This window comes from Lithobates pipiens, unplaced genomic scaffold (genome assembly GCF_037356315.1).
Source record: "Lithobates pipiens isolate NorthernLeopardFrog02 unplaced genomic scaffold, aLitPip1_a1.2 Scaffold_16, whole genome shotgun sequence".
Taxonomy (NCBI): domain Eukaryota; kingdom Metazoa; phylum Chordata; class Amphibia; order Anura; family Ranidae; genus Lithobates; species Lithobates pipiens.
In genome coordinates, this window is record NW_027507748.1 from 626,742,406 (window position 1) to 626,756,679 (window position 14,274).

At 41.0% G+C, this 14,274-nt stretch overlaps 1 protein-coding gene across 9 annotated transcripts in view; it reads left to right on the forward strand.

Moving 5' to 3' along the window:
• Positions 1-14,274, forward strand: part of NBEA (neurobeachin) — a 901,556-nt gene that overhangs the window by 837,450 nt on the left and 49,832 nt on the right. For all 9 annotated transcript variants that reach the window (XM_077484128.1, XM_077484132.1, XM_077484134.1 and 6 more), the window contains one exon: positions 1,266-1,433. In XM_077484128.1, the coding sequence (XP_077340254.1) occupies positions 1,266-1,433 (168 nt within the window). The remainder of the gene's footprint in view (positions 1-1,265; positions 1,434-14,274) is intronic.

Genomic DNA, 14,274 nt, shown 5'->3' on the forward strand with positions numbered 1-14,274 from the left:
TTTTCAAAATTTTCTGTCTTTTTTTTATTTGTTTAGCAGAAAATAAAAACAGCAGAGGTGATCAAATACTACCAAAAGAAAACTCTATTTGTGGGAACAAAATTATAAAAATTTAGTTTGGGTACAGTGTTGTATGACCGTGTAATAAGTGGTTAAAAGATAAGTTCACCTTTGGGAACAAGTTTACATGTTCCTACTGAGTTTAGGGTGTTCCCGCACCTGCAGCCTCTCTCCTCTCACCATCCCCCTTCCAATTGTGACAGCAGGCTGGGGATCTTCTCCACACACCCGCTGTCACAACTTAAAAAGAACACAGCCGTGTGCGGCTCCCACATGGCTGCATTATTCATTTGCAAAGTCCTGTGAATGAATAAACCAGTAGTATCGACATCCTTTGCGGCTGACGGCTTGTAGTTCTCAATAAATTACCAGTGCTCTAGTAGTTCATTGATTCTTCCCGTCATTCAGTCATTGGCTACCAGTACAAGGTATGGGCAGACAGCTACACAGTCTGCAGGTGACGCGGGTGCTTTACAGTCTCCTAAACAAAAAAATAAACAAATTCCCCTTTTTTTTTTTACCTGCGAAAAGATATGTATATATATATGTGTGTATGTATATATATAAATACATGCACATCTTTTCGCAGGTAAAAAAAGGGGGGAATTTGTTTGTTTTTTTTGTTTAGGAGACTGTAGAGCACCCACGTAACCTGCAGACTGTGTGTGTGTGTGTGTATATATATTTTTTTTTTAGAAAGGTGAGCTTATCCTTTAATTCTGCTGTACCCCTCCCTGACAGTTTGGTCCTACACAGAGACAAATTCACTTCTACCTTCTATTTTTTTGGTGAAGGAAAATAATATCTTGGTTAAATAGAGCTGCTGTGATCCACTAGAAATATACAGTACCTATAGTTCCCATACCGACCACATTAATTATTACTATTTTATTGTATTATCAGTAGATAATACCAAGACTGCCTGTCCTGCTGTATAACCTGTCCTGCATAATTATCTTAAAAGAGAAGGGGAGCCAGCCAAGTGGGAAAAGTGTTTTATAAGAAGCCAGATGGACAGGTAGAGTCCCACATTTGCTGATGATCTTTTTGTTGACCAAAACCCAAAAATTGAATATGATGATGGCCAAGGGGTGTTCTACCATGACTGGTTTATTTATAAAGTTAAAACCTGATATTGGATCCCTCTGCTGCTTTGCTAGTTGATAACTTGTTAATTTATGTTCTCTGTTTCATTTGCTTTTCAGGCTCTGGAGAGCGAATTTGTATCTTGCCAGCTACATCAGTGGATAGATCTGATATTTGGCTACAAGCAGCGAGGTCCAGAAGCGGTGCGCGCACTAAATGTTTTTCATTATTTGACCTACGAAGGTTCCGTGAACTTGGAGAGCGTCACAGATGCTGTATTACGAGAGGTATGTGCTTTGATATGAAGCTGGAAAAAGACTAGACCATGTACATAGGTAGACATTATCTTTAAAGGCATAAAATGATTTTCAAGATGTTTTGACAATGAAAAACACCTGGATTCTGGTCCTGTCAGACCCTAAAAAAAAGGTCCTTTAAATGCATGTGTACGTTTAGTATTATTTCTAGTGATTTGTAGTATATGGCAGTGTAATATATACAGGCCCCAACGGGAAATCTGTCCACTGATCCTTGCTGAGCAGGCCGATGGCTTATCCATGTTCCCATCACTTATGCAGAACAAACACAGACACAGCCTGCTCTCCTCTATGGAGGTCGGATGTAAACAGACCACCTGTCCATTTACAGTGACGGCCATCTGATACACTAGACCAATGGGGAACGGATCCCCATCCATCTGTTTTTAGCAGATAGTATCAGATGTCAGCGGATGACAATAGACACAGACACCCGCCGCTTAATAGAGGGAAATGGATGGTCCAATTGGGTCTGCCTAAAAAGCTGATGGATGGGTGGACTGATCAAAAAGGGCCTAAGGTGTGAAAAGGGGCCTAAGGCTAACTCCAGTCTTTTATGCCTTCTTAATGTGTGCAACTTATCCTGAAAAATCTAGTAAATAAGATTGTAAAAGAGTACTCAGCCTGTCATTCACAGGACCATAACTGTGAAAGCTTTTCAAAAACCTCTCCTACTAGAGCTGCTATTTTCAAAGGAGATGTAGCCTTTTTTCTAGTGAGTTTAATGTAACCAGTTAGGAGGCAAACTAAATAGAATCTTTTCCATAACGCTTAACTTTTCCACTATTTTCCAGTTGAATCCCGGTGGAAAGATCTGTGGATTTGGGTGAAAGTTGTGTGTATCTTGTGTGGAAACATTTATAAATAGGGCCCTAAGTCTTTCAGCCTATATAAAGAGCAAATTACTACCAGTGAATGAGGTATACACCATGTTAACGTAATAGTTTTCCCCTTAACGTTTCTTGGATCGTATCTAGACTCAACATCTATGGAAAAGAATAGGGGAACTGCTTTCCTTAAACTGATGACAAGTTCTTTAAAATAACATTATTTTTAAATATTGCTGTACAAATATAAAAATAATGAATCTGAGTCTGGTATAAAGCAATCCTGGTAGTAACTAATCTTATACAAGCTGCAGTGAACCTACCATGAGCTGGTCTGTAGAAGGCATTGAGCAGGCAACGGCAGACCCCACCCACATGTATCCAGAAATAGACAGTCTGGTACTATGACTAGCACAAATGTCGATTAAAAAATTGACTTTTGCCAAGGTAGGTGGTGCCAACTGGGCTACCCACACCTTGATTGCATGTGATTCAGCAGGAATCATCTGAAATTCAAGCCGTGTATGGCTGGATTTATTATGGAAGCAGCAGGCAGGGAGAATGAAACCTCAGCTTAAAGGTCTTGCAATGCATCATTCAGATCACTGAAGGTATGAAGTTGTTAATATAGTTTTATTAAGATAACACAGGTCTGCCTAAAGCCAGAATCATTTTTATTATATATTTATGCACCTATCCTTTAAAAAGAACCACAGTACTCTATTTATGAGCAATGTAAGTCATTTACAAAAACGCTCAAGGTCCTTACAAGCATTCAGTGTGCTCGAGGCATCTATATATATGCAATTTTCAGTATCCTAAAACAATTGTCTTCAATACCTTTACATTGCATAGACACTTATTATGTACACAGCCTCTGCTTTGATTTGAAATATTCATGCACTTGTATTATGACACTTTCACCCTCCATTGTCAGCACATTTTTTTTATTGTAAAACTCATTTTATTTTCCATATTTATATTCACTATCTTCCATGGGGGATAGAGAGAGCGTATAAAGACAAACAGTGGATAGGATTTGTGGGTGAATAAAGCAGACAATAAATGTAAACTTTAGCAAAAGGTAGAAAAAAAAACACAGCAAATTGACCAAACCTTGCAAGATTGAAATAGAGCTGATAAAAAAAAAAAAAAAATCCAGTGAATTGACATGCTCCTTCGATTCTTTGACAAATGGCTACAGTGCCAGGGGCACGTTTGTATATTTTACAAATAATCGTGCACAAAAAATAATCAGTTTTATAAATAAATGATTACAATTTAGGTGAATTGATACATTTTACTTGAAACTTTGTTGTAATCAGCATGATATGATTCATAAGAACAGAGAATGAACTTTAGTAAAACAAAGCAACAAAAATTCCAAGCAAATTTTAACCCATCAGTGTTCCCCTTTAAATCAGGGTCCCCATCCCTTCAATCCTCATTTTTACAGTGTGGCTCGGCCTGCGCTTGCGACTGGATGGGGGAGATTTTGCTTTTTGGACAAAATGGAGACTGTAGGGTGACCTGATGACCTGTGCGAGAGGACACTGACCCTAGCTGAGGGCTGAATAAAATCTTGCACTGGGTCATTTGGAGACCCCTGATTTAAATAGACCTAAAAAAGTGTGGTTCAGTGCCTCTCATATATCATCACGAACAATGCAGGACCAGCAGTCCTGCATTGTATGTGAGAAAATTTAGGAAAAGCGTAAGAGCACGCCAGCTAAAGTGAAAGTGCAGAGGGAAGGACTAAGGTGTGTAATTCAGCCTTCTCCCCCTAGACCCATGGTGCCCAACCTGCAGTCCTTTGACACTTGGAGCCTCCACAGACTAAGTATGAAAAAGAGGAAAGGTTTGGGACTTTGAATGAGGAGCGTCACGAACAGTGGGTAATAGGTATCACATATGAATCTAATAGATTCATGCATACAAAAGAAAAAAATGATATTAATACAAACAAGTATTTTATTAAATAGCCTTATTGGCGAGTAGTAAAATTTTAATCTACATCATGATTATAGCAATCCATACCGTAAAACATTTACATGGTAATATAATAGAACCATACCACACTAATGTGGGGTTAAAAACTGTTGACGTGAGGGGTCACAATTATTACAATGTATGTTCATGATGGACACAAATGGTAAAGACACAAATCTAAACGCATAACTGTAACAGAAAGATTGCATTCTATAGTGCTCGATGCGTTTCTTGGGATTCCACTTATTGGATAATAAACAGAAAATACAAATATTTAAAGAGACCAAATTAGACTAGTACTCTTCATAACTTTAACTCACAATTCAGCTTAAGGCGGACTTCTACTCATGTTTTCATCTTTCCATGAATCACCTCAATCCTGCAAGTTATAACAACATTGTTTTTTTTTTTTCTTAAAATCAATAAATAATTTATGGCTGGAACTCTGCTTTAAATATGTGTCGCATGGTGCTGAGGGCCATCTGGGGGCATCTACACTGGTAACTGTGGAAGTAACCCATCAAGGTATGGCAAAATTGCGAGGATTGCAGGAGAAGTGCAGATCTTCATAGTGGGATACATAAGGGCAAAGCTTGCATGCCATAAGAGATTCTATGAAAAATATTTATTGCTAGTTAGACCCCAAAAGTAGGAGAAAAATGGAAGCCAGCCCCTAATTAGAGTGAAAATTGTACAAATATGACTTTGTAGTAAAACTGAAATTTTACATACACATTTGAAATGCAAGATGGGGAGAGAATGGATAGGGATCGGTGTGTGTAAAAAATATGTGGTTTTCAAATACCGAGAAATAAGTGATCAAAGGGGGGGGGGGGGCGAGGGGGAGAAAAACTATAGTGAAGGATAAGAGACCATACTGGAAGTAGCCCTGTAGGGGTCTAGTAGAAGTGAGTGTTAATGAGAGTGAAAATAATGTTGAGTGAGTGAATGAATTGGAATGAACATAAGCTAAATTACCTAGTGTTACCTGTTTTGTGATACAAAATTACAAAGTGAGAAGTGCAGTCCTGTATAGCAGGGGTCTCCAAACTATGGCCCTCTAGTTTTTCAGGTACTACATTTTCTATCCTACCTCATTATATCTGTGAATGGCAGAGTTTTACAATGCCTCATGGGATGTGTAGTTCCGCAACAGCTGGAGGGCCGTAGATTGGAGATCCCTGCTCTATAGGATGATATAAATACCCCCTCATCATTGATCAATGTACCTCCCACTGCCACGCTCGCGTTTACCATGGGGGAATGTGTCGTCACCTGGTCAGCTCATGCCGTTCAAATGTGTTTCGCGCCATAAAGCTCCCTCATCATGGGCTGAGCGCCAGTGGCTAAACATGCGTTAACGTGCTGACGCTACTGTAGTGACGTCAGGCGTGGAGGGTGTGACTCCGATGCGCTGGGGTGCTCTGCCTCTTTTTTTATATAAATAGGTATGGAGACACATGGGGGGTTATTTACGAAAGGCAAATCCACTTTGCTCTGCAAGTGCACTTGGGAAGTGCAGTCGCTCTAAATCTAAGGGGCAGATCTGAAATGAGTGGAAGCTATGCAAGCTAAAATACTGTTTGTTATTTTCCTTGCATGTCCCCCTTGGATCTACAGTGACTTTACTTCCAAGTGCACTTGCAGTGCAAGGTGAATTTTCCTTTAGCAAATAACCCCCATGGTGTCTTGTGCCTCATTTAAAGTCCCAAACCCTTTTCTCTACTGCAGATTGACTCGTTTGTGTTCTTCTTCTCTAGGTGCTTACTCAAGCCAGTAATGGAACAATATGATTTTTGATTTTTTTTAATAACAATCTTGATACTTTGCTCTCACTTCCCTTTTCTGTTTTTTTTTGTATGTGATATTTTATGATGGATATTGCAGATATAATTTTTTTTTTTTATCAAGCAACATACCGTTTTAATGGGACTTTAGAGAGCACGGGTGTGGTAACATTAGTTTGTAAGGGAACTCTAGGAGCAGCAACCTCTTGTAGTCTCATGTAATGTGTAATGTTTCTCTTGAAGAATGTCCCCAGTCACCACCAACTCGTGTAGCATGTTTGTAATCTCTGACCATCTCCTGCAGCATTTCTATTGTCTCTGACTCTGTCTTGCATGTCTGCTGTCTTTGACAACTTCCTGTAGCAGTGCATTCAGTATTTATTATGTGTGGCCCATTGGTGATTTCAAGGGGTGTTCATGGGACCCCCTATATCAGAATATGAACTCATTATTTTCCTAGACAGCATAACCCCTTTCTGTGTGTTGTGTGTGGGCATGTCATGCTATTTTTTATTGCTAACTAAACTTGAATTATTGTCCTAATCAAACTTAAAACATATGCCTAGGTCAGTGATGGTGAACCTTGGCACCCCAATGGAACTACATTTTCCATGATATTCATGAACTCTGCAGTATAAGTGAGCATCATGGGAAATGTAGTTCCAAAACATCTGGGATGCCAAGGTTCGCCATCACTGACATAGGCATATGTTTTAAGTTTGATTAGGACAATAAATCAAGTTTAGATAGCAATAAAAAATAGCATGACATGTCCACACATAACACACAGAAAGGGGTTATGCTCAGTCTAGGGAAATGATAATTCATATTCTGATATAGGGGGTCCCAAGAACACCCCTTGAAATCACCAATGGGCTGCACATAATAGTGAATGCATTGCTACAGAAAGTTGTCAAAGATAGCAGACATGCAAGACAGAGTCAGAGACTATAGAAATGCTGCAGGAGATCATAAAATATATATATGGTGGTGACTGGGGATATGCTTCAAGAGAAACATTACACATTACATGAGACTACAAGAGGTTACTGCTCCTAGAGTTCCCTTACGATGTTACCACACCTGTGCTCTCTAAAGTCCCATTAAAACGGTATGTTGCTTGATAAAAAAAAAAAAAATTCTATGTGCAATATCCATCCTAAAATATCACATACAAAAAACAAAACAAAAAGAAAAACAAAACAGAAAAAACAGAAAAGGGAATTGAGAGCACAGTAACAACTCTGCCGTATAGGGGAGCATCATGGGAAATGTTGTTCCAAAACATCTGGGGTGCCAAGGTTCGCCATCACTGGCCTAGGTCAACGTTTTTTTACTGTACAATGCCCTTTTTGGTTCCAGCAATAGCATCAATCAAATTTAATTTTCTGGAAAGGATTAGAAACAAATTTCAATATCTAGTTATAGGTCACTTTAATCAATGTAGTCAAATGCTACAAATACATTTATGGTTATATTTGCTGTTGAAATGGCAGTGTACAAAATTCTATCCATACTAAATGTGTAAAGGAGTTATTCTGCATGTAAAACTGTCATGCAAGTCTTGATCCTGCCTAAAAGTAGACTATGCAAATACGATGTGAGAGTCAAAAAGAGCAACAGCTGCTAGATGAGTTGTGCTGAGATGTGGAAGACACTCTCTGCATTCTCCATTCCCCCAGATATATGCCATCTGCTGTATGTAAAACATGTAATCATTTATACATTGCCAGGCTGAGAACTTGTTATATTTCTAGTTCTAGGAGACAAACATAATGTTCAAGTGCACAGAGGCTTTGAAAAGCAATATAATTGTGAACAATGTAATCAACTTTTTTATGGTTATTTGTGTGCCTGAGTAAGGTTGGGCAGCATGTTATCAAAACACAGAGACTATAATACCCTGCATTAGTTTGCATTTGGTTTCCAGAGCCAGTGCGTATCACTTTCCTTACTGTAAATTCCACTCCTCATGCATTGCTGCAGTATTGGGCTGTGATTCTAGTGCTGCAGATGCTGAGGCTTGATATCTGTGTAATGCCTTCAGGGCTTTACCAGCGCCTGAGCTCCTTTTTTCTTTGTATTCTTCCTATTCCACAGCATTGATGTGATGCCATCCAAGGTAGTGATTGTTTTGTGGCCTTTAGGACAGGGGTCTCAAACTGGCACGGCACTCCAGCTGTTGTGAAACTACAAGTCCCATCATGCTTCTGCCTGTGGGAGTCATGCTTGTAACTGTCAGCCTTGCAATGCCTCATGAAACTTGTTGTTTTACAACAGCTGGAGGGCCGTCAGTTTGATACCCCTGTTTTAGGCCTACATTTCCTTGCGCCCTGTGGAGAGTGCTGAGTATGTTGTGAATGAAGTGTAACACTTTATAATGCATGCCAGAAGATGTCCTCTTTTACAGGCGATAATTGGCATGGTCATTGGTCTGTTGTCAATCGGTAAATGCAGCTTTCTTTTGAGTTCTTTATGCTTAGATTGGACACCAGTTTGAAAATATAAGATGCATCTCAGCGTTCATTGACTGTGTATTTGACCTGTAGTTGACCTCCTTCTGGTTTGCTTTTGACCTTCTCCTAATTTGTATAAATCTGCAATAAAGTGTCCAAAAAGAAAGAAAAGTTCAACACTATTGTTTATTGTCACTTACTTTCTTCTAGTATTCTAGTATTATCTGACAATACATCCCAAAATAATAGATTTAAAATCTGTTGTGCTCCTACTTCTGTTATATGAGGGTGGCTACATTCAGTCTTCGTGCTGTGTCCAATCACAGCACGGGTCAGCAGAGGGTTAAACCCAAAAGAAAGGCCATCACGTACATGTGATTGTGCCTGTACCCGAACTTGCTCACAGTGTATTTACTGTGAGCAGTTGGAAGGTAGTTAGTTGGAAACGCAGCAGACCGGTGTATATTTGCCACAGTCAAAATGCTTTGCCTCATGACTTGCCAAAAATGATCCCTGTTGTCACGTTCGCCCTGCAGTACTGCCTGCCAAACATGACCCATTCACCTGAATGGGGCATGTGCTGCTACCACCCCACAACCCCACATCAGTTGCAGCATGACGGTGTGGGCTTTTAGAAAAAAGGAAAGCCTACCAAAGAAAATGAATAAGGCCATCATATCTAAGAATTGGTAAGCTGCACTATAATAAATGTTTGCTTTTAGGTTTAATACTGCTTTAAAACCACTTGCTTACTGGGCACTTAAACCCCCCTCAGTCCCAGACCAATTTTCAGCTTTCAGCGCTGATGCACTTTGAGTGACAATTACGCGGTCATACAACACTGTACCCAAATGAAATTTTTATCATTTTTTTCCCACAAATAGAGCTTTCTTTTGGTGGTATTTAGTTACAGCTCGGAGTTTTATTTTTTGCTAAACAAACAAAAAAAGATGCAAAAAAAAAATAAAAAAAAAATCATGTTTTAATAGTTTGTTATAAAATTTTGCAAACGGGTCATTTTTCTCCTTCATTGAAGTGCGCTGATTAGGCGGCACTGATAGGCTGCATTGGTGGGCACTGATGGGCTGCATTGGTGGGCACTGATGGGCTGCATTGGTGGGCACTGATAGGCTGCACTGGTGGGCACTGATAGGCATAGTTAAGGCGGCACTAATAGGCACAGATAAGGCGGCACCGATGGGCACAGATAAGGCGGCACTGATGGGCAAAGATGGGCACAGATAAGATGGCACGGATGGGTGGCACGGATAAGTGGCACGGATGGGTGGCACGGATGGGCACTGATAGGTACCACAGATAGATGGGACTGATGGGCACTGATAGGTGGCACTGATAGGTGGCTCTGATAGGTGGCACTGCTGGGCACTGATGGGCGGCACTGCTGGGCACTGATGGGTGGCACTGCTGGGCACTGATGGGCGGCACTAGGGTGCAGCACCTTTGAGGCAGATTTTGGGTGGCACTGTGGGTGGCACTGTGGGTGGCACTGTGGGCACTGCTGGGTGGCACTGTGGGCACTGCTGGGTGGCACTGTGGGCACTATGGGCACTGCTGGGTGGCACTGACAGGGGGGCACTTACTTTATTTCAGGATGGCACTGCGGGTGGCAGGTGGGCACTGGCAGGGGGCAGGTGTCCGCTTGAATTGCTGGCCGTGATCGGGACTGATGTCCCGAACACGGCCGCCGGCGATCGGCTTTTTTTTTTCTCCTCGCGCTGTCAGCGCGAGGAGGAATACTAGCCGATTACCGGCTCTGTTTTATCACATGATCAGCTGTCATTGGCTGACAGCTGATCACGTGATAAGGGGTCGGGATCGACCCCTTACACGGATCGGTGATCAGGCGAGTCTCACGGACTCGCCGATCACAGAGCGCGCCGCGCGCGCCCCTCAGGGGGCGCGCAGGCCGCTCGTAACCGGGACTACGTCAATAGACGTAGTCCCGGCAATCTAGGTCCGCGCTAATGCCGTCATTCGGCAATAGCGCGGATCCCAAGTGGTTAAACTGCTTTTGCAATTGTATTAACTTATAGGGGAAAGAAGCAATTCTAGTCAAAAAGCCCATCAACACAGGCCCCAACCCTGATACACTGGAACATTGGCCTTTGAGTGCCATTATGGTAAAAATAGCCCATTGCTCGCTACATGTGACCAAATCTGAGCAACATACGTTGACTCGATCCATGTATGCTTAGTTGGCTTTAGGTTTAGCTTTTAACCTTGTACATTCTGTACATTCTGTAGACTTATCTGGCCAGGGCTCACTAAATATTAGCTGCTTTGTTGGTTAAGGTCTTTTAGGCCGGCCATGCTTGGTGCAGATTTCTTTCCTGCAACCTCGGGTTTGCAGAAAAGAAATTTGCACGACTCCCCCATCAACACGGACAGTACTGACAAGGGAATCCCTCCTACCGAGCCATTGTCTAAGCCGTTCCTGCTGGGAGAAGTCAATCATTATTGCTAACGGCTATAGCGGTTGCTAGCGTTAATCGTACAAGAATATGGCATACGGGTTGTACCCAAGTTGATGGATTGATCAGCTTGGTACATTCAGCCTGCCCATCAACAGTTCAAATTTCGGCCAGCTCAGCGGGAAATTCGAACTGTGCATGACAGCCTAATTCTTTACGTACTCAAACAGTAGGGTGCATAAATGCAGCCAGGAAAAGTAGGTACCAACACCCAATGCTGTTCAGGTAATAATGCTTTGCAGTGACCGTGACTCATCACAGGAGTCATAGGTGAAAGGCTGAAGTGCATTCAAAGTTCACAGCTTCAGAGGTTAACACTTGGGAAATTAGTGCTTGTTGATGTGCGCACTCAGGCTATTATGGAGTCCATATAATAGACACCTTCAATTTGATCAGGTGACACTTTCAATTTGATCATATGCCCTCTTTGCCTCATCATGTATTAACATTAGCGAAATATGCAGCATTCTAGATATTCAAAGCAGAATTTCTCACACCCATTTTCGAGTCAATGAAATGTCTCCATACAGGTGTGTAGTGAGTATTGGCTTTCTGTTTAATGAAACACATACACCGAAGCCAATGTTACACCGTGAAGAGGAGCTCCAGGCTATTGATTCATTCTTTCTTGACAGGTGAAATCATGGCTGCTCCACTAAGCACAGCAATTATAGCATTAAAATATCAGAAGGTCAGAGGAACAGATAATATTCTTCCTAGTGTCAGATTAAAAATTGACACTCTTTGACAGCATGGGATCTCTGGCTGAGAACATTATGACAGCTTAACTCATATTGCTGTTGTAAAGCTGTAATTTATAATGAACTTTACAATGACTGTCTGCTCCTGTGGTGAAACATGACAGAACACTCTGGATACAAAGCCTGTATCTCTTTCTAATATGTAAACATCAATTATGTGGAGTATTAGATATTATTTGGAATTGTCTTTACCACAAAAGGGACATCATAATCCTGTCACATTTCCTCTGGGCATATCTATTGTGTATTTGTAAAGAATGCAGTTCCAGCCCATTAGGCTGCACTCTTCATTTCACTGTTGGCTCGTGTCTGGTGTAACTGGTTTACAACAGAATACCGCCTTTGCTTTTTCTTCTGGCGATCTCTTGTAAGTATTAGATTAGTTTTGACTTCTATATGGATGTCCTTGACATTTTCAGAAATTGACCTATTTTTAAAGTCACTAAAATATTTAACATTAATTACATTTCAAAATACCTTTTTAATAGTTTAGAATCTGTAGCTTTCACCAAAATAATGCCTGCTGATCTTGCCATAAAGGTCCTTTTTCTGACACCTTTAATCCTGTTAACTAATGGGGACCCATGGGGACTGCAAACAACCAACATAACACAAATTGCACTTGCATGGTCCACTGTCCTCACCATCAGCAAACACCCCCCCCTGCTGAATAGCATGTAGCCATTGCTGGAGTGAATGAATGTAGACATGCAGGGACTACAAAGAGCCTGCTGGAGATCCACAGTAGTAATATACAACAAGGGATAAGAAAAAATGGTAAAATAGGAAAAAATATTAGCTACAGTCTAATTATCTCTTCTTACAGTGTTTTTAATAATTAGTGAATTGACTGCATACCCTTCCCCTATCCTTGTGAACAAGCCAAATCAAAGAAGGTTGGTTTTGGGTTGGAGACATTACTGTATGCAGCCAATTCACTGTATTAAAAACACTGCAAGAAGAGCTAATGGGAATGTAACTGATATTTTTACCTATTTCAATGAAGAGGTTGTCTATTTTCAGGAGAGGCCAGTTTTGAGCAGAGCTATGGCTCTATGTGTGCTCCAGGCAAAAAAAATGGTATTTAAATAAAATGGCAGTTGTTTGATACTCAACACTTTAGCAACAAAATGTCATTCACAATTTGCATTTACTTTAATTCAACTGTTATCCCTTCTGGATATTTGGAAAAAAAAATGAGATGGGAAAATGAGCAACTCTATAAATAGTATCCATTTTGTTCTGATATGTTCAAGCCTTTGAATTATCCACTGTACAAACATTTTTTGCTTGTTGCCATTCGGCATCTGCAGATATAGATCTTGTCTATGGCAACAAATAAAACTGGCATTTTTACCCACCGCTAAACCAACAGCAGCGCCAGGTTCTGATTACAAAGTTTAGTCCATTGCCTTGTACTGCAGTGCCAGATCTGATGGCACACTTTAAACCTAATTTTAGGTTTAAATGCTTTAAAAGAGAGGTTTTCAGCCAACAGAGGTCTATAGCCCACTGTCGAATGACGTCACAGAGCCGGTCCCAGCTCTGCAGGGGTCCCGATTTTAATGTCAGGATCTGCCCAGAAGCCTGACCGGCAGCTGGCTCAGCCTCTCCTTGCAATGCTAAGAGCCTGCTCCAGTCGCTTACACTCCCTCAGCTCTCTGGAGGGACAGAGCAGAGAGCTGGTGGCTGACATTAACACCCAAGTTCTAAATTTCATTGCTGTGCTTTATAAATATGCAGTGTTTTGTTTTTTATTATTACTGACTGGCTAAATCAGATATATATATGCCCAAAATACATTACTGAAGCTTTTTTAACTGGCCAGTAAACGTTCTGTTTTAACAATCAGCTGACCTGTGGTATATGCCACAGTCATATGATCATTGCCAATCCTGTTAAACTTGTCCACATCAAGTCATGCTCATCCTATATCTCTGGATACCTTTAAGATGGGCATATATGGGTAATTTTTTTTCAATTAGCCAGAAAGCTGATCGACAATACTGAACAGGTTCCCCCATTCATACAAGCAAGTTGGAATCTTTCTTTACCTTCTTACTGTATTCTGACAGTAGGGAATCCTTCACTCTTAGCCCTTGTACACACGGTCTGAGAATCTGTCGGAATGTGTCCTATCGGACCGTGTTGTCGGATAATCCGACTGTGTGTGGTATGCATCGGACTGATTCCGTCGGAATATCCGTCGGACCCAATTTTCCCACTTGTTGGAAATATTTCCCGACCAACTGGGCCGATCGGACATACTCCGATCATGTGTAGAGAATTTTGATCGGACCAAGTGCCACGCATGCTCAGATCAAATTCCTACATCAAAGCTATTGGCTACTAGCCTGAATGTAGTCCCATCATATCGAAATTACGCCATCACGTTCTGAAAGATCAGATTTTTCGACAACTTTGTCCAACCGTGTGTATGCAACAGTTTCGGACAAAATCCAACGGATTTGGTTGTCGAAATCTCAGACCATGTGTACA